This window comes from Borostomias antarcticus (assembly GCF_949987555.1).
Source record: "Borostomias antarcticus genome assembly, chromosome: 21".
NCBI lineage: Eukaryota > Metazoa > Chordata > Actinopteri > Stomiiformes > Stomiidae > Borostomias > Borostomias antarcticus.
Genome location: NC_140254.1, coordinates 19,937,548 through 19,957,475, shown reverse-complemented (window position 1 = coordinate 19,957,475; position 19,928 = coordinate 19,937,548). Strand labels below are relative to the sequence as shown.

The following is a 19,928-nucleotide window of genomic DNA, read 5'->3' as shown; positions in this document are numbered from 1 at the left end:
GGTGAATGGCCGGCCGTGTTTGGGCGGCCCGTGGACCCGACCCGTGCTTTGAATCCGCTCCAAAATTGAATGGGTTCCAAGGTGGACCATGCTACAACCTTCCACCGACTTTTGTGAAAAACGGTCCAGTAGTTTTGCATAATCCTGCTAACAGACAAATGCACGCATGCACAAACAAACGCACACCCCTGAAAACATCACCTCTCGCCCTGCGCTGTTGCTGGGGCTGAGGAGAAAAACGGACACTTCTAACAAACTTCTCAAAAATGTACAATTCTTTAATGAGCAGAGAGCACAATGACCTCCAACAGGTTACACTTTATTTTAAATATTACAACAGGGGACAACCACACACCAGACCAGGAAACAGGCTCCTCCAAACCCATATCAATTCTTCAGCCACTCCTCCTTCTCTTTCCTCTCACGGATCACCTCCGTCAGATAGGGGTCCAGGTAATGAAAATCCTGTGGAGCAGAAAAAACAGGCCAACACTTCTGATTAGAACAGTTATCAACTACATAATCCACACGGCTTTCATTGGGGGAAGGTAACAATTTTTTTTACCTTTAGGCCAATAGGTAGCTATCTATTCTCATATCATAAATCATATCTGAAGTTGTCATACAAGACTAGCGATAGCGCACCTCCTCATATCTCGTCCACTGGTCTTTAGGCAGGATCTGCATCTTCATGGTGAGATCCAGCGCCCTCTTAATCCGGAACATCCTGTCGTTGTACACGTTTTCCGGAAGCCTCCGAATAGCTTCTTGCACATCGCCGTCCTCGTGGATGGTGTCATCACGCATCAAACCTGCAAATGAAGAGGTCAATACATGATGTCAGACACAGAAGGGGTTGAAGCAATTCAGACTTACCCAATCATATTTATTGTGACAACTCATTCAGGATGAATTGGCGAGAGTAGTGACTGAATTAATTGTTGATTCTCATTGGGAATGCTCAGAACAGAATGATCCTGACACTGAGAATGTCTATCTGTATGTTCTTGATATGACAGTAGAGCCTCTCACCAATCTTGTTGAAGCCGCAGGCGTTGTAATACCACTTGCGGAAGCCGACCAGAAGTCTGGCAGATGCAGCTGTAGGAAGAAGAAGGAGCAGTGGATTCAGAATATCTGCTGGGTTCACCAAGCATCTGAGCAGTTTGTTTACAAAGACGATCACAACACAAGGGTTGAATTTAGGCAACGGGATACTAGAAATGGAGACGATTTGAATTGGAGAGGGGGAGTTTGGTGGATCACTTTAAGTTGAGATACAACCAAAACATGGTGTTTCACCTCATTTCACCCCAATGTGTTGAACAATTGTACAGATTAGCAGTGGGTGACACTGAGGCCACGATGCAACTCCGGGATGTAGCTAACATACGATTACTTTAAGATGCATTAGTAAGGAACGCAAGGGAGAGCATTGTACCAATAGAGATTCAGGGTTAACTGTCTGTATGTATGTATCTATATATCATATAATTTATTTATTCATCTCTTTTTTTGTTCATTTGAGCTTGACCAGCGACACTGGAAACATATTTTGCATGTAAATAGATGACGTATGTATAGAAGTAAGTCGTAAAGGTGTCTTATAATCCCATATGGGATGGGCCGACAGTAGGCATGACACTTAAATAAATAAAAAATTAATTAATTAATTAATTCAGTAACTACAGAACAGGTAGCTTGTACATTGTAGGGGATGGTAAGTCACGTATAGGCCTACTAGAAAACGTTGAGGGGGAGTTAGACAAACTCATAGCTCCCAAAGCTGTTTATTCGTGTAATAGCTGTCTCGTTAGCTTCTGTTCTGGTGCCAGCGCAATCAGAGATAACGTAAGTAAGTAAGTTTTATTTATATAGTTATAGTTACCATATATATGGTATAGACCATAAACCATGAGATAAGGCTAGTCTGATCAGCTAGCTAACCCAAGGTTGTGGAGCACACCTGAGTTAAATGATACACCCTTTTGAGGACATGGTTAACCAACCGGTCAGATCATATTGTACAGTAATAGTTTAGTCAATAAAGACACGAGATAGGCTGATTAATTCTCTAAACTGAGGTTAGCTGTGTGATCTTTGCACTGACGGACGAGTCCACTCTGCCTTAAGCACGGGGACTCAGTAGAGGACACAGAGAAGATGCGTCTAAATAGCACTTTAAACACAGAGAAATTGACTTCACATCGCTTTGTTGAAGCAGCCAGACTTGCGCCCACAACTAAAAGCAATACGCCAAGCAAATCATCTAAATCTAAGGAAAAACAAATACATTTAAATACGTATTTATTTTACCTGGTGCCCTCGACGCCATGTTCACAGATCCAAGAGCGGAAGCGTGTCATTGAGGGGAAGTGACGTACGGGGAGATGTCATGGGTGATTGCGCAACTCGAAATCAGCATAAATTATTTTCACTAACGTCATTCTTCAGGCTTGATTGTAGATTGGCGACTTCAATCTTAAAACGGTATTAATGTATTAATTTTAAATTTAAATCCGAATATTTAAAATACATTTGTCTCTCTGTCGCCCTCCACTGATTCATAAACGATGATCATAACACGCCTCAGATACGTGAACCTAAATGTTCCCTGACAGAGGGAAAACAATCACGAATTACCTCTTATTGTCAATTCCAATAGCTTAACATGTCCCCAAAGTATTACAGATGTATTGTAATGGTTAACCTATAAAGTGCATGCACAGGCGCCAACGCGGTTAGAATGAAACCGACATATTTATATTCAACATATTTACTGGTGTCATTTTCTATACAAAATATGCAGCTTTGAGATGAATACACAGAGCAAATTGCACAATGATTATTTGCAGTGCCCAGCATTATGGGGGTGGCAATTGGCAATGTTGATATTTCAATATGGAGAGTGGAAGGATCTACTGAAGGTCCTAATCCTCTATAGTCCCATGACATTCTGATGCCCCTTCTTCAATTACAGTGTCTTCTGAAATAGTTCAAAGTCCTTCAGTGTGGCTGATGCCACCTCAGTGCAGAAGGTCTCATCTGGAAGTGAGACGAGGCGGTCTAGAGAGACGTAGTTGGGCTGGGTGGGCTCGTACTGGGCCTTCCCCAGGTACTGCAGGAACAGGTGTCTCTCTTTGATGCGAAGATACTTGGCATTCAGGACCTGCATGGAAGACAATCAATCCATTTTGATCAGATAGATTGGTCTCAATGACAACGTTAACAAGTGCAGCGGACGAGAGAGAGGTTTGTGTATTAGCGCTCTGAACGCTGTTCAGCTGATCTGTGTGGAAAGTCTAATAGAGGCTATACTCAAAGAGTTCAGGGGAACAACACGCCAGGCAATTTAGCAAAAATACGTTTTCTGAATGCGAGTCAAAATAATACATGTACCACTTCTAAAGTGATGGAGTTTACCTGCGGGAACTTGACAAGCAGGGAATGGGGGACATTCATGGTGTTGTGGACGTAGTGAAATATCTGGGTTAGTTTCCTCTTGTTGGCTGTGAGAATTTTGGGAGTTTTAGTGACCATATGCTGGATGTCATTCTCACGAAAACCAAGCTCCAGTTTGCACACCTAGATGAGAAAGAGATTCTACTTATCTTTTCCTCACAATATATATGAAATACTTGAGATGAAAAATGAGGTGTATTTTAAGAGGATAAATGTTAATGATGAATGTTTTCATACCTGGAGATTCTCTTTGATGGGTTCCAAACTCCCACACAGAAGTCTGGGAAGACGAGCAACAACATCCCTCGTCTGAAAAACACAAATATATCTTTGTTGTTCTTCTGGGTGGATTTCATTGTCCTTTGGAGCTCAAACAGTCACAAACAACCCTTGATCCCACGCTGTATAGGGCTAAATGCGTGTTATGAGTGTGCAACTGAACTGGGTAAAACTGCATTTTCATTTTATGCTCCTGAGGCCTGGAACTCACTTCAGTCTACTTTTCCACCTTGATTCTTTAGTTCCCTTAAGTCATTTTAAATCACTACTTTATGATCACTTTATTTCTGTATGTATCTGTTTTATGTGAATCTTGTTTATAATTTTATTTTTCTACAAATGTACTGTAGGATGATGCTTGTCTTGTATCATTTATTTGGTGCAGGACATACTTTGTATTTACTCGACATCACTGTAAATGAGGCTCATACCTCAGTTGATCTTCGAGTTTAAATAAAGGTGATAATAATGTACATGTAAACTAATCATGTAGCCTACAGTATAATGTATATTATACATAAAAGTGTCATTTCTGAGATTTGTATGGCCCTGGGCCTTGTTGCATGAACACTTAAGCTAAACTATGTGACAAATGTTGGTTGTATCTTCAGTCCTCTCACTTTAAGAATGGTCAACTGGTTTCAAAGCTGACCGTTTGTACCACTTGTGCTGTTTTTGCACTTTTACAGAACTTACCTCTAGGTTAGGCTCTTAGATGCTTGTTTAGAAAGAGATGGACTGATGAGTTCTGGTGAGTAGTAGCACACTTGACTTCCTATGTTGAATGTACTTATTGTAAGTTGCATTGGATAAAAGTGCAGCTAATTGACTAATGGAATGTAAATAGAATCACCTTTTGAGGACTGGGGCCCAGCTTCTGCTGATAGAAAGCGAGCCTGTTGTCCAGTCTCTTCACACTAAAGTTAAGGAGGTACGGTGCTCTCGCCACCATGGATGCAACCGACTCTGAGCTGAACTTCATTGACCGAAGATAAGCCACCCTTGTGAAAGAGAAAGATAATGTTATTAGTTTGTCAGCAGCAATATATCAATATGGAGGGCATCCCACGACAAGTCAATAAGAACCGTGACTGACCGTCAGGAGAAGTCCTCACTCACAGCCACACATCGAGTTCCATGGAACAACTGAACACTGAATGTACAAAACCAAGTACTGCTGGGAGTTCAAACCTGTTATTTCATCAGTGTCTAGAAACAAACCCTGACCCCCCCCAATGCACCAGGCCTCCCCCTCCATCACACCAGCAGCCATGCCTGTATGAACCCTGTCCCCCTCCATCACACCAGGCCTCCCCCTCCATCACACCAGCAGCCATGCCTGTATGAACCCTGCCCCCCCCCCAATGCACCAGGCCTCCCCCTCCATCACACCAGGCCTCCCCTCCATCACACCAGCAGCCATGCCTGTATGAACCCTGTCCCCCCCGCTCCTACCTGGCCTGTAGGTTCTCCAGGCTCTCCTACCTGGCCTGTAGGTTCTCCAGGCTCTCCTACCTGGCCTGTAGGTTCTCCAGGCTCTCCTACCTGGCCTGTAGGTTCTCCAGGCTCTCAGAGAGGATGAAGGGGTTGTGGGAGATCATGTAGCCCAGACGGGAATCCTCCACCCCGATGTCCTTCAGGAACAGCAGCCGGGGAGCCACGTCTGTCTGGAAGTCCAGCCTCAGCAGCATGGAGCCCACGTTGGGCCTCCGCTCCAGCTGCCAGAGGTTCACCCCTGTGAGGTGACAGGAGTAGGGCTGGGTTTAAAAAATCGATTCATCGATTCTGACTCGATTCTGAATCAAATGATTCAGAATCGATTCATGAATCCCAAAATCGATCTTTTATTTAATGAATGAATGAATAAATTAAGGTATGAATAGTTCATTAATTCATTCAATGATTCATTCATTTTTGGAAATCAGTATCGATACCCAGCCGTAGTATTGATGTGTTGCATAACTTGGCCGTCATGTAATTAAGGTTACAGCTAAAAAAACAAAAACTGGTTTTAATAACACTAACCGAATCCATATTGAATCGAATTGAATCAAATCGAATTGAATCGTGATAATCGATTCTGAACCTTGTGAATCGGAATCGAATCGATTCTTGAAATTCGACTCGATACCCAGCCCTAGACAGGAGTATGCATGCGTCAGTTGTAAATATTATTAAGTCAGTATCTATGGTTCTGCCTCTCACTACACAGGTAGAATTAAATATGATTCCTAATGTAACCTTTGTAGTGAGCGTTTGTTTTTAATTAATTTTCACAAAAAAAGAAAGAGATGTTGATACCTAGCTGCACGAGCTTGCTGAGCGTCTCTGAATGGTTGACGTAGTCTCTGAGGGAGAGCGAGGCCGGGGGCATGGCCGATGGAACGGTGAGACGCACGGCCTCTGCATCACTGATCTCTTCATAAGGTGAGAGGCGTGGGGCGGCATCCAAATCTGCTGTGGGAAACGGCAGGATATTAGGACAGGGAAATAAGTTGAGAAGAGGTGTGTTTGTAAATGGTAAATGGACTGCACTTATATAGCGCTTTTCCACCTTAGCGGCACTCAAAGCGCTTTACAATGACCTCTCATTCACCCATTCACACACACACTCACACACCAATGGCGGTAGCTGCCATGCAAGGTGCTAACCTGCTCATTGGGAGCAATTTGGGGTTAGGTGTCTTGCTCAAGGACACTTCGACATGTGGACAGTCGGAGCTGGGATTCGAACCACTGACCCTTCGATCACTGAACGACCCGCTCTACCAACTGAGCTACAGCCACCCCTGTTGTACACACTTACTCAAATCTGCCAGCTGGCCATCAGTCATGGACATTCCTTCGTTGAGTTGTTGGGAACGGGAGCTCTTAAATGGCGCAACATCAGCTCCAGAAAACTCTTCACCAGCACCGCTGTTTTTGACTTGAGTTGTTAGAGCCTTGGCGTGAGAGTGACTGTGGTGACAGAACCCTAGGTTCCCCCTGTGCTGTATGTGAGAAGAGGCATGTCTTCCCTGGAGCATGGAGGATGCCACTGGACCAATGATGGACCTCCACACTGCAGGGTACCGCTGGACTTGGGTGGAATATTGCAGGGCAACACCCATGGTCTTTGAGCGCAGTAGACTGCTGCATTTTTGGCACAGCTGCATGCAGGTTGAAGCCATTGGGGTGTCTGTGATTAGAAAGGTACAATGGATGTGATGTTTTATATAAATTAGACATACGGCAATAAATGGATGTAGACAATCAGTAGCTGAATGCATACTTGTTTACATCACGTAGGGTGGCCAGTCACACATCAGACAGGTATAACCCTACATACCTAGCACCCCAATAAGGTTTAATAGCACTACTAGCTGAAGCCACATTGACCTACAGGAGTGCTAGCTGGCTAGTTAGCATACAATGCTAGCTCGAATACAGTAGCAAGCAAACTGATCTTGACCGAATTTAACAGATGAACAAAAGCATACGACTCACTATATTGAAATGAATGTCATAGCATGATAATGTATGCTTGCCTTGTGTGTATAAGTTACATCAATGTAGAGTAGACACAGTGCAATGTCAACTGTAACAGTTTCTCGTGTTCCCCATCAACCCACTCACGAAGGGATACGGAAGTGCAACGGAAGTACCCCACACTGGGGTATACCAAAATATTTTTGCTGTACAATCTAAAATAGGTTACGGAGAAGAATTCCCTATAATATTTCCCTTCAGATGTGGAACAAAAAGAGAAAATAGATCATGTAAAAATATCTAGTTCGTTTTTATAAGCACACAATGTAGGCCTATAGCACACCAGTGCACCCCTATACTTCGTGTGTTGGTTGCGCCCTTGTCAGTGGGGTTTCGCCTTAGTGCTCCGGATCATTCACCCAACTTGTGTTTTCTCTTATTTATTGGACATCAGACGCAGTGGCCACCGCACAAATATGACAACTGCGGTATTTTCTCGGACATCTAGCAACGAAGATGTAAATAATAGATTAGGCCAACAGTTCTGGATGATGAACGAGCAACAAGTGGAAGACATCACCATAGACTTCTTCTACAAGCCTCACACCATCACACTCTTGACTTGCACGGTGGTCAGTCTCATGTACTTCGCCTTCACCAGGTATGGTTGTTCTAATGAGCAAGCACACATGCCATGATACTTACTTGGCTGACCATAATCACTCTGAAGACTCAATAACCTCATAGCTAGATACCTGAATACGTAGATTTTAAGAATCATTGGACCTGAAGAATAGAATAGACAGTGTATTTGCCATGTGTAAGTACGGATACAGGTACATTGTAATTCTTGTAATCACTTGCCAGTATTTTATTAATAAGTTCCTCATTCCAGTCCTGTATCTCAGCCAATGGTACTGACACTGAAAGGCATGTTTGCTCTTGACAGGGATGATGGAGACGCTGACAACAACCTTCGTGTGGGACTTGTCCTGGTAGTGTCCTTCTTCCTGGTCATCAGTGTCCTCGCCTTCCCCAACGGTACTACAGGACTAACACAGTCGCTCAACAACCATCCATAGAGGCCGGCTGTGGCTCAGGAGGTAGGGCAGGTCGTCCAATGACCGCAGGGTCGGCGGTTCGATTCCTGGCTCCTCCTGCCCGCATGTGGAAGGGTCCTTGAGTAAAAGACTGAACCCCAAATTGCTCCCAATGAGCAGGCTAGCACCTTGCATAGCAGCTACCGCCATTGGTGTGTGAGTGTGTGAATGAGAGGCCATTGTAAAGCGCTTTGCATAAAAGCGCCACAGTATATACGCGCAGTCCATTTACAATTTACCATTCCAAGGTGTAGGTCGTGGATAATTTAATAACCTGCCGTGTGAGCAATGTGTTTAAAGCTTTCCCTGATTGAACAAGGGACATTTTCACCATGTTGTTTTAATACACCTTTATTTTCCCTCTCCAAGAGCGGGGGTTTTGTGACCATGACCTAACTATTCAGTCAGCTCCAGGTAGAACAGGTTCTGCGTTCTCAAGCGTGCATCATGCTGAATGCATGGGGGAACATTCACATCTCTTACACCCGCGTCGGGAATGTGCAACGAAAGTTACACAATTATCCACCAGGCTGAATAGAATGTGACAGATCCGGAGGTGTTACTCTTCGGTCCCTTTATATACAGTATCCAGGCAGGGCTGAAAATTAACTTTTTGTCTCACGGTGAGTCACCTGCCAAGGGGACTGTAGATGAAAAAATCTACCGGCCAAGTATTTATATTTTTCAGATAGCCTTCCCAAATCTAGTCGCCAACTGGAAATTTTACCTGCATTTGGCCGGTGGCTGGTGTTAATTTTCAGCCCTGTATCCAGGTATATTATGTATTTATTTTAATTAAAGCTACTCATTTCATTTTCCTCAGGTCCTTTTATTAGGCCACATCCTGCAATATGGAGTATGGTATTTGGTAAGTACTCTAGCCTACAATGGGCCAATCACTTTACTCGCCATAACCATGACCCTCGACCTGGGCTCTAATTGGTCCTCTCCTCCTCTCCTCGTCAGGTCTGAGTGTTCTTTACTTCCTGTTCCTGGTGTTCCTCCTCTTCCTGAACTGGGATCAGGTGAAGACGCTCATGTACTGGTTCGACCCCGACCTGCGCTATGCCACCCGAGAGGTGGATGTCATGGTGAGTGACACAGCCGGTCTCCAGTGAGTGACACGCCCCTCTCTTTGTCTAGCTGATTTGATTTGGTCACCAATGGAAGACATCAAATCTCTGACCAACTCCCTCTTGGTCAGCCACCCCCCCACAGCCTCTCTGAACAGACCCCCGGCTTGGATCCTGTTCTCTACCATATTGATCCACATCCCAAACTGACTTGTAGTCTATAACAGCACGTTCCAACGGGGTTTGGTTCTTCGGATGGCCTAATGTTGACAGAGAAGCGTTTACTAGGGGGTGAGTGTCAGATAGTCTTCGATTTTTTGAGTTGCAAAGCCAACAAACTCATATATCAGGGTTAGGCTCGATACATGTTTGCTTTTAACACTGAACACATCTACAGACTTGCCATGGGAAAACAGGGCCAACTGGAGATTTGGAATTGATTCGCTGTTTCAGATCTTGGGTGACAAACTAGTCTTCTATAAGGAGAGTTAACACAACACAGTGGCCCCCAACACATTTCTCTGTTCACATTCTTCTATACCCATACCCCTGTCATGTGGATTCCCCCTCAGGCATTTAAAATAATCGTATAGGTGTAAGTACAAGCTAGAAGTGAGGGCCCACCATATCTCTTATTCCAATCCACTGTTTTTAAATCAGTGAAGAACATGCACACCAGTCTGAAGAGGAGGAAGTTGGAATACGTTGCCTGACTCTTCTTCTCTCTCTTCCCCAGACTTATCCTATTATATCTCACTTCAAATCTATCCCTTTGTGTGGCGTTCCCAATGAGTATGGTGAATTCTGACAGAGCAGCTAGTGTTTTGAAAGCGCCCCACCAGTTTATCTAGATCTCATCCAATGACATTGAGTGAACAGAGAGATAATACAGCATCTTTCTGTTAAGGCTCCTTAGGTGGTGAAGATAGAGCTGCCCCTGAGCCAATAGGATTATAGATAGAGCTTCCCCTGAGCCAATAGGATTATAGATGGAGCTGCCTAAGCCAATAGGATTATCAACTGTTTAACGATTGACAGCAGGCAGCCCCACCCCCTCCATGTAGGACAGTCAGATTTTCCTCGAAATCTTTTTTTCCGACATTTTGAATTGTGCAGTAAAGAGCTGTAAAAGGGCCATTGAGTGATGAATACCAGTACATAACTAATGAATGGGTTCTTTTCATTTCTCAGAGAGATGGCTTGTTTGTGCGTGGCTGGAAGCCAACGCTGCTTGTATAGCGTTTGTTGGGTTATCCCTCCCTCCCTCCCTCCCTCTCTTCCTCCCTTCCTCCCTTACTCCCTTCCTCCCTTCCTCCCTCCCGACAATGTTGGCCTGCATCTCTCTGTTGGCACCACAAGAGGCAGTAGTCCCAACAAGTAGAGTAGTGGTGAGAGCATTGGACTCCCACCGTTCATGTGCTGGCCCCGCCCCTCCTGGCCCCGCCCCTCCTGCAGGCTGGCGAGTCAGTCACATGGCGTTTGTCTGTTTTTACTTGTTTTTAACCCGACGTGTTCCTAGAAAAGTTATTTTCTATTGTGGGCATCAGTTTTGTGCTGAGAAACAATGTTTGGACATGACTTCACCACCTTTTACTTGCCTTGTGAGATTTCCCACCTTATTGTCTTGTTGGTTTATTTACCCCCGTCTGCTAACGGCAATAAACACTATATATACTGTAGTGTTCCTCATGAACTGCAGATGTGTCCAGGCAACAAGACCTGAGATCTTAATTTATCAGACATTATTTCATGTCACTTCAATTCACAGCTATTTCAGTGTCATGACTAGCTTCCCTCCTACCAGTCCTGAACAGAAACAAGCCAGCCACGCACATAAGCCAGGCTGGACCTGGCCTGGTTAGCCACGCACATCAGCCAGGCTGGACCTGGCCTGGTTAGCCATGCCCATCAGCCAGGCTGGACCTGACCTTTTCATTTGATGCTCTTTTTGGGTCTTCACATTGTACAGTGTAAGGACAGCAAACCAAAATACAGCTGACCCCATAGACAGAGCACAGCTTTGCTGCTGGCTTGTTTACAGAGCCGAAGGTAGGAAGGAGGCAGCAGCAGAGCGTTTCTGAGGGCAACACCACGTTTCTGAGACCCATCATGGCCTAAAGGCCTCAATAAAGCAAATATGATATTAAACATAACATGACATTGGTGCAGATAAACATAATGATTATATTATGTTATTATAACCTGTTCTTGGGCTATAACCTGGCTAACTGGAAATTCAATACCCATCTGTGTAACAGACAGTTTGTTTTTCCTCGTGTGTGTGTGTGTGTGTGTGTGTGTGTGTGTGTGTGTGTGTGTGTGCGTGTGTGTGTGTGTGTGCGTGTGTGTGCGTGTGTGTGTGTGTGCCGTCCGTCCTACAGGAGTATGCGGTGAACTGTCACGTGATCACCTGGGAGCGCGTCCTCAGCCACTTTGACATCTTTGCGTTTGGTCACTTTGCGGGCTGGGCTGTGAAGGCCCTGCTGATCCGGAGCTACGGCCTCTGCTGGACCATCAGCATCACCTGGGAGCTCACAGAGGTGTGTGTGTGGGGGGGGGGGGGCTACTCACCCTGGGTTAAATTAAGTCTTTGTTTTGGGGGGGGGGGGGGTTAAATTTGAAGTCTTTGCTTGGTGCAACACTAGTTCAGGCTTTTAAGTCACCCGTGCCGACATAAAGTAAAGGCACACTCATATCCTCTCTAATCTCTCTCATATCCTTACATAAAGTAAAGGCACACTCATATCCTCTCTAATCTCTCTCATATCCTTACATACAGTAAAGACACACTCATATCCTCTCTAATCTCTCTCATATCCTTACATACAGTAAAGACACACTCATATCCTCTCTAATCTCTCTCATATCCTTACATACAGTAAAGACACACTCATATCCTTACATACAGTAAAGACACACTCATATCCTTACATACAGTAAAGACACACTCATATCCTTACATACAGTAAAGACACACTCATATCCTTACATAAAGTAAAGGCACACTCATATCCTTACATACAGTAAAGACACACTCATATCCTTACATACAGTAAAGACACACTCATATCCTTACATACAGTAAAGGCACACTCATATCCTTACATACAGTAAAGGCACACTCATATCCTTACATACAGTAAAGGCACACTCATATCCTTACATACAGTAAAGACACACTCATATCCTTACATACAGTAAAGACACACTCATATCCTATCATACAGTAAAGGCACACTCATATCCTTACATACAGTAAAGACACTCATATCCTTACATACAGTAATGGCACACTCATATCCTTACATACAGTAAAGACACACTCATATCCTTACATACAGTAAAGACACACTCATATCCTTACATACAGTAAAGGCACACTCATATCCTTACATACAGTAAAGACACACTCATATCCTCTCTAATCTCACTCATATCCTTACATACAGTAAAGACACACTCATATCCTCTCTAATCTCTCTCATACTCATATCCTCTCTAATCTCTCTCATATCCCTAGAGTCTCTAACCCAGGTTTCTGTGCTGTTTAACTCCTGGTCTCTCTCCTCTCTGCTTTCATCCTCTTTCCTTGATCTCCCTCTCCTTGCCCCCCCCCCATGGAACAGGGAGGGGTGGACTTGAGGGTGTCCTACACCTCCTAGGCCCAAGAAGCCATGGACTCTATTTTAGGGAGCCAAAAGGAGATGATGTGAGCAATGAAGATATTGCATGTGAAGTCCCCCTTTTTGGACTATAAATACTGTTGCACGCTGAATATGCATGTAAGGGAAAATGGAAAACATTCGTTTTTCAGAAGAATTTATAGAGACAAACGAATAGTGTTGTTAGCACAGAGACGAGGGGGCTAACTGCCTGGACTGCTGGCCTTCTGACTGCAGAGAGTAGATTAGGGAGCTAATAGCAGCTTTAACTACGACTGAATGAACTTTCTTAGAGACGATGCCAAAGCCAGGGACCTATGTTCCTCTCGGTGGTGAAGGATTTGGAATTGAGGAGTAAATGTTGTTTTGTATTTCTATGGGAGAGAATTGAAGCCTCTATCTGCAGAGCCCATTCAGGGCACAGGTTCATATTGCACTACTGCTTTCCGGTCATCTCACACTCGGAACGATATTTTCTTTTAGGTTGTAGTCCAGAGTAAGTGTGGGAGATGTTTTCATTTGAGTTGTGAGTCGTATTCACACAACCCCCTCGCATATTGAGTAGCATTATTCATCTTCCAATCACGTTGCTCCTCCCATCACACTCTGTCTCTCCTTTCATCCTCCTCTCCACCTCCTCTCTCATCCCCACCTCCTCTCCCATCCTCACCTCCTCTCTCATCCTCACCTCCTCTCCCATCCTCACCTCCTCTCTCATCCTCACCTCCTCTCCCATCCCCACCTCCTCTCCCATCTTCACCTCCTCTCTCATCCTTACCTCCTCTCTCATCCCCACCTCCTCTCTCATCCCCACCTCGTCTCTCATCCTCACCTCCTCTCTCATCCCCACCTCCTCTCTCATCCTCACCTCCTCTCTCATCCCCACCTCCTCTCTCATCCTCACCTCCTCTCCCATCCCCACCTCCTCTCTCATCCTCACCTCCTCTCCCATCTTCACCTCCTCTCCCATCCCCACCTCCTCTCCCATCCCCACCTCCTCTCCCATCCTCACCTCCTCTCCCATCCCCACCTCCTCTCTCATCCTCACCTCCTCTCTCATCCCCACCTCCTCTCCCATCCTCACCTCCTCTCCCATCCCCACCTCCTCTCTCATCCTCACCTCCTCTCTCATCCCCACCTCCTCTCCCATCCTCACCTCCTCTCTCATCCTCACCTCCTCTCTCATCCCCACCTCCTCTCCCATCCTCACCTCCTCTCTCATCCTCACCTCCTCTCCCATCTTCACCTCCTCTCTCATCCTCACCTCCTCTCTCATCCCCACCTCCTCTCCCATCTTCACCTCCTCTCTCATCCCCACCTCCTCTCTCATCCTCACCTCCTCTCCCATCTTCACCTCCTCTCTCATCCTCACCTCCTCTCTCATCCCCACCTCCTCTCCCATCCCCACCTCCTCTCCCATCCCCACCTCCTCTCCCATCCTCACCTCCTCTCCCATCTTCACCTCCTCTCTCAACCTCCCAGCTGTTCTTCATGCACCTGCTGCCTAACTTTGCTGAGTGCTGGTGGGACCAGCTGATCCTGGACATCCTGCTGTGCAACGGAGGAGGCATCTGGCTGGGCATGACCGCCTGCCGCTTCCTGGAGATGAGGACCTACCGCTGGGCTGGCATCAAGTCAGTACCCCCCCCTCACCCCACCCTACCGCTGGGTACCCCCCCCTCACCCCACCCTACCGCTGGGTACCCCCCCCTCACCCCACCCTACCGCTGGGTACCCCCCCCCTCACCCCACCCTACCGCTGGGTACCCCCCCCTCACCCCACCCTACCGCTGGGTACCCCCCTCACCCCACCCTACCGCTGGGTACCCCCCTCACCCCACCCTACCGCTGGGTACCCCCCCCTCACCCCACCCTACCGCTGGGCTGGTATCATGTCAGTACCCCCCCCTCACCCCACCCTACCGCTGGGTACCCCCCCCCCCCCCTCACCCCACCCTCCCGCTGGGCCGGTATCATGTCAGTACCCCCCCCTCACCCCACCCTACCGCTGGGTACCCCCCCCTCACCCCACCCTACCGCTGGGTACCCCCCCCACCCCACCCTCCCGCTGGGCTGGTATCATGTCAGTACCCCCCCCTCACCCCACCCTCCCGCTGGGTACCCCCCTCACCCCACCCTCCCGCTGGGCCGGTATCATGTCAGTACCCCCCCCTCACCCCACCCTACCGCTGGGTACCCCCCCCTCACCCCACCCTCCCGCTGGGCTGGTATCATGTCAGTACCCCCCCCTCACCCCACCCTCCTGCTGGGCTGGTATCATGTCAGTACCCCCCCCTCACCCCACCCTCCCGCTGGGCTGGTATCATGTCAGTACCCCCCCCTCACCCCACTGCTCCCCCCTGTGTGGATAGTGCAGGACAGCCGGTCCACTCCAGACACTGCAGCTGGTTTTTGGTACTGTATTACTGTATATGGATGGATGGCAATTCCATAGACGGCTTCCTAATTGTGAGCCTACATCTCGGAGAACGTCCGACCTTTGAGGGGGTTGTGCGGTCAGTCTCTCCCTCCTCCATGAGCTGTTCCACTGTTGATGTTGTGATGAAATAGGGGTATTTTTATATGGGGGGGGGGCTGTTTTGCTATGGCAGCGCCTTCCCATCCCCCTCGAACTGTGAGCTTGTGTGTGTGTGTGTGTGTGTGTGTGTGTGTGTGTGTGTGTGTAGGGACATTCATTCCACCACCGGTAAGCTGAAGCGGGCTGTGCTCCAGTTCACCCCGGCCAGCTGGACCTACGTGCGCTGGTTGGACCCCAAGTCCTCGACCCAGAGGGTGGCGGGGATCTACCTCTTCATGATCCTCTGGCAGGTGGGACCCTCCGGGCTCTGGGGGGGGGGACTGTCCACTCCACTCTGCTGCTCTCTACACCATGGGTTCCCAAACTCCATCAATGTGGGCCTCCCCTCTGAAAACAGTGACACACCCGCGCCCCCCCAACCCCCTAAATGTGTCCATTTTGCCAGGCAGCGTTAGCTCGCCCATAACGTTACACAGCTAAGTTAGCTCGGTGGCACATGTTGCTAGTTAACGTTATGATGTTTCCGCACAATACATTCATGCCTGCGGGGGGAGACTCTCTCTGCACTATCCACACATTTAGTATACATCTCTCCCATTATTTATTTCGATTTTCTGACCTTTAAAATCACATTTCATTCATAAAAAACAAAGAAATTTCAAATATATATATATTTTTTTCCTTTTTTCTTTTCTAACCATCCCTCCGCGCCTCCCCTGAATTTCTTTGGGGCCCCCCAGGGGAGGCCCGCCTCACAGTTTGGGAATGCCTGCTCTAGACTATCCTAAGCCCTAACTCCCATGCGCTTGATTTGCGCTTGATTTTCAAGTTGTGACAGGTGTGGGCTACTATCATAATAGCTTCAACTCGCCTTTAATGATAAGTTGGTTGAGACTACAGGTATAATGCTCTCCAATTTCAGTCCTCAATGATTTGGACATAATAAATACTGTATAGATAGATCCCTACATACTGCATGTATGTATTCGTTTACCACGTACGCATAGGATAGATTATGTTACACCATTTCATCTCTCTCTCTCTCTCTCTCTCTCTCTCTCTCTCTCTCTCTCTCTCTCAGCTGACAGAGTTGAACACGTTCTTCCTGAAGCACATCTTCGTGTTCCAGGCCGCTCACACGTTCAGCCTGTGCCGAATCCTGGTTCTGGGAGCCATCACAGCTCCTACTGTAAGGTAGGCGACATACCTCCCAACCAATCACAGCTCCTACTGTAAGGTAGGCAACATAACTCCCAACCAATCACTGCCCCTACTGTAAGGTAGGCAACATAACTCCCAACCAATCACAGCTCCTACTGTAAGGTAGGCAACATAACTCCCAACCAATCACTGCCTCTACTGTAAGGTAGGCGACGTAACTCCCAACCATGAGATCACAGCTTCAAATGTGTTTTTTTCCTCAGTGTCCTGAAATGGCCATGTTCTTGTGCCCCTTCTCACAGGCAGTATTATGTGTACCTGACTGATACGCAGTGTAAGCGCGTGGGGACCCAGTGCTGGGTGTTTGGGTGAGTCTCCTCTCTTATCTGGCTTTTTTATGACACTCCCTCTAGGTTCAGCACCACAAAAAACTTTTAGAAACCTTTTACAGTAAGTTTTATTACCAACACTCACGACTGAAATCACATAAAAGTGATTATTACCCCCAACCATGGTAACCATGGAAACCACCATTACATGGCTAACAATGAGACTGTTCTCCCAGACCTAACCCTCCAGTGATACCAGACCTAACCCTCCAGTGATACCAGACCTAACCCTCCAGTGATACCAGACCTAACCCTCCAGTGATACCAGACCTTACCCTCCAGTGATACCAGACCTTACCCTCCAGTGATACCAGACCTAACCCTCCAGTGATACCAGACCTAACCCTCCAGTGATACCAGACCTAACCCTCCAGTGATACCAGACCTAACCCTCCAGTGATACCAGACCTAACCCTCCAGTGATACCAGACCTAACCCTCCAATGATATAAGCTCAGTTAACATCTTAAGTACCCCGCTGCAGTCTGGTGACTGGAGTTAGAGTGTGGGCATTGTGCGTGCGTGTGCTTGTGTATGTGTGTGTGTGTGTGTGTGTGTGCACGCGCGCGTTCGTGCGGCGTGCATGCGTGTGTGTGTGTGTGTGCACTTATTCTGCCATGAGATAATATGTACTTGTGACATTGCAATATAGTGCCTTTGCCAAGAGAGGGGGCTATTGTTGAATGCTAAAAATCCAGCCCGCCACATTTTTGTGCACATATTTTGCATCTAGGGTGGTGTTTGCTGTAAATGCTAATAGATTACAGAGATGACATTTTTGCAGTGTCTGCTAGCACTGTCTCTTTAACTAATGGTGGTTATTTCTATCAGAGCCATATCGTTCCTGGAGGCGCTGGCCTGTGTCAAGTTTAGTCAGGACCTGTTCTCCAAAACACAGATTCGCTCTGTGGTCCTGTGGCTGCTGTGTCTGGTAAGAGCAGTCTGTGTGTCTGGTGAGAGCAGTCTGTGTGTCTGTGTCTGGTAAGAGCAGTCTGTGTGTCTGTGTCTGGTAAGAGCAGTCTGTGTGTCTGTGTGTCTGGTAAGAGCAGTCTGTGTGTCTGGTAAGAGCAGTCTGTGTGTCTGTGTGTCTGGTAAGAGCAGTCTGTGTGTCTGTGTCTGGTAAGAGCAGTCTGTGTGTCTGTGTGTCTGGTAAGAGCAGTCTGTGTGTCTGGTAAGAGCAGTCTGTGTGTCTGGTAAGAGCAGTCTGTGTATCTGTGTGTGGTAAGAGCAGTCTGTGTGTCTGTGTCTGGTGAGAGCAGTCTGTGTGTCTGTCTGGTAAGAGCAGTCTGTGTGTCTGGTAAGAGCAGTCTGTGTGTCTGTGTCTGGTAAGAGCAGTCTGTGTGTCTGTGTGTGGTAAGAGCAGTCTGTGTGTCTGTGTCTGGTAAGAGCAGTCTGTGTGTCTGTGTCTGGTAAGAGCAATCTGTGTGTCTGTGTCTGGTAAGAGCAGTCTGTGTGTCTGTCTGGTAAGGGAAGTCTGTGTCTGGTAAGAGCAGTCTGTGTCTGTGTGTGGTAAGAGCAGTCTGTGTGTCTGGTAAGAGCAGTCTGTGTGTCTGGTAAGAGCAGTCTGTGTGTCTGTGTCTGGTGAGAGCAGTCTGTGTGTCTGTGTCTGGTAAGAGCAGTCTGTGTCTGTGTGTGGTAAGAGCAGTCTGTGTGTCTGTGTGTGACCGCATGTCTTTTATTTGATCTTTTATTGCACGTCTCTGTCAAGGTCTCCAGCTCTGATAAGTCACAGGACTCTGTTATGAGGGTTGGGCCAGTTGAGCTCCCATACTAATATAATTGCCTTGGTATGCTCTTACGTGTGATTGTTATGTGGGTGGTGGTCACTGATCTCATTGTGGTGTCAAACAATGCATCAAGTCTCTCTCTCTCTCTCTCTCTCTCTCCCTTTCTCTCTCTCTCTCTCCCTTTCTCTCTCTCTCTCTCCCTTTCTCTCTCTCTCTCTCTCTCTCTCCCTTTCTCTCTCTCTCTCTCCCTTTCTCTCTCTCTCTCTCCCTTTCTCTCTCTCTCTCTACAGGCTCTCATCACACTGCTCTGTCTGTATGGAATGATGCGCTATGAGCTGAAGAGTGGGTCAAAGTCAAAAGTGATTTAACTTTCATTTTACTAAATGTTCTGAATCTCTTTAATGTGAGAGAGCTTGTTTTATTGGAGTATGTTTGAGATGTGTGCCGAGCCATTCTGTTCTACATCAGTTGAACACATCCATTTATTTTGTACTTGAAAAATATTTGAGAATTTGTATATATATACTTTTTTTTTTTTAATGCAGAGTGTCTCTGAAAGTGAGGACAGCAACGTCATCGACTCATGCAGTCACCAACCAGATGGCATTACAGGTTAGACAATAAGTACAAGTTGGTTCCAGGTCATCTGAAAATGGTCTGGCATCCATGTCAGCAGCAGCCAGCAAGTTAGTCTGTCACTTAAAACACCATGTTTGTTGTTCCTCTTCAGGTCAGAGGGACTCTTAAAACACCATGTTTGTTGTTCCTCTTCAGGTGAGAGGGACTCTTTGAAGAACCCCCAGCCGGCGAAGCGCAGGAGAGGCTCGGGGCGGAGCGCGGCGGTGAATGGACACGAGGGCACAGACAGAGAGGAAAAACTGCACTGAGGAAATGAATGAAGTTTAGTTTGGGAAGAAGAATAGGAAAATGTTGGCCATATGCACTTTGATTCTGAGAGTATTTGAAGGGTGAGAGGGTATGGAAAGTGTGCGCTGGGATGAAAACACTGAGCAGACTGTTCCATTTGAGAACTGAATGCATTCCACTGCATCGGCAAAAAACGACATTT

At 46.8% G+C, this 19,928-nt stretch overlaps 3 protein-coding genes across 5 annotated transcripts; 1 reads left to right on the top strand and 2 right to left on the bottom strand.

Moving 5' to 3' along the window:
* Positions 1–291: 291 nt before the first annotated feature.
* Positions 292–2,344, bottom strand: uqcrb (ubiquinol-cytochrome c reductase binding protein). Its single transcript, XM_084455782.1, has 4 exons — positions 2,317–2,344; positions 1,033–1,101; positions 646–812; positions 292–465 (listed from the first exon to the last, which is right to left on the bottom strand). Exons 1-4 carry the CDS (start codon positions 2,333–2,335, stop codon positions 388–390), a joined length of 333 nt encoding a protein of 110 aa, XP_084311908.1. The 5' UTR covers positions 2,336–2,344; the 3' UTR covers positions 292–387.
* A 446-nt stretch (positions 2,345–2,790) lies between these two features.
* Positions 2,791–7,371, bottom strand: mterf3 (mitochondrial transcription termination factor 3). Of its 3 annotated transcripts, none has more exons than XM_084455777.1 (8): positions 7,269–7,371; positions 6,544–6,919; positions 6,043–6,198; positions 5,287–5,476; positions 4,595–4,742; positions 3,700–3,771; positions 3,424–3,585; positions 2,791–3,169 (listed from the first exon to the last, which is right to left on the bottom strand). In XM_084455777.1, the coding sequence occupies exons 3-8, from the start codon at positions 6,113–6,115 to the stop codon at positions 2,975–2,977; spliced, it is 840 nt and encodes a 279-aa protein (XP_084311903.1). In that variant the 5' UTR covers positions 6,116–6,198; positions 6,544–6,919; positions 7,269–7,371; the 3' UTR covers positions 2,791–2,974. The 3 variants fall into 3 exon arrangements, with proteins under 3 accessions (XP_084311903.1, XP_084311901.1, XP_084311902.1); XM_084455775.1 differs by having other exon boundaries at positions 6,548–6,919; XM_084455776.1 differs by having other exon boundaries at positions 6,043–6,195; positions 6,548–6,919.
* A 314-nt stretch (positions 7,372–7,685) lies between these two features.
* ptdss1b (phosphatidylserine synthase 1b) lies at positions 7,686–19,746 on the top strand (the record flags this gene model as incomplete). Its single annotated transcript, XM_084455047.1, has 13 exons — positions 7,686–7,870; positions 8,159–8,250; positions 9,133–9,177; positions 9,276–9,400; positions 11,764–11,922; positions 14,527–14,678; positions 15,732–15,873; positions 16,665–16,777; positions 17,047–17,112; positions 17,964–18,063; positions 19,150–19,218; positions 19,405–19,471; positions 19,634–19,746. 13 exons carry the CDS (start codon positions 7,686–7,688, stop codon positions 19,744–19,746), a joined length of 1,428 nt encoding a protein of 475 aa, XP_084311173.1.
* Positions 19,747–19,928: the final 182 nt, after the last annotated feature.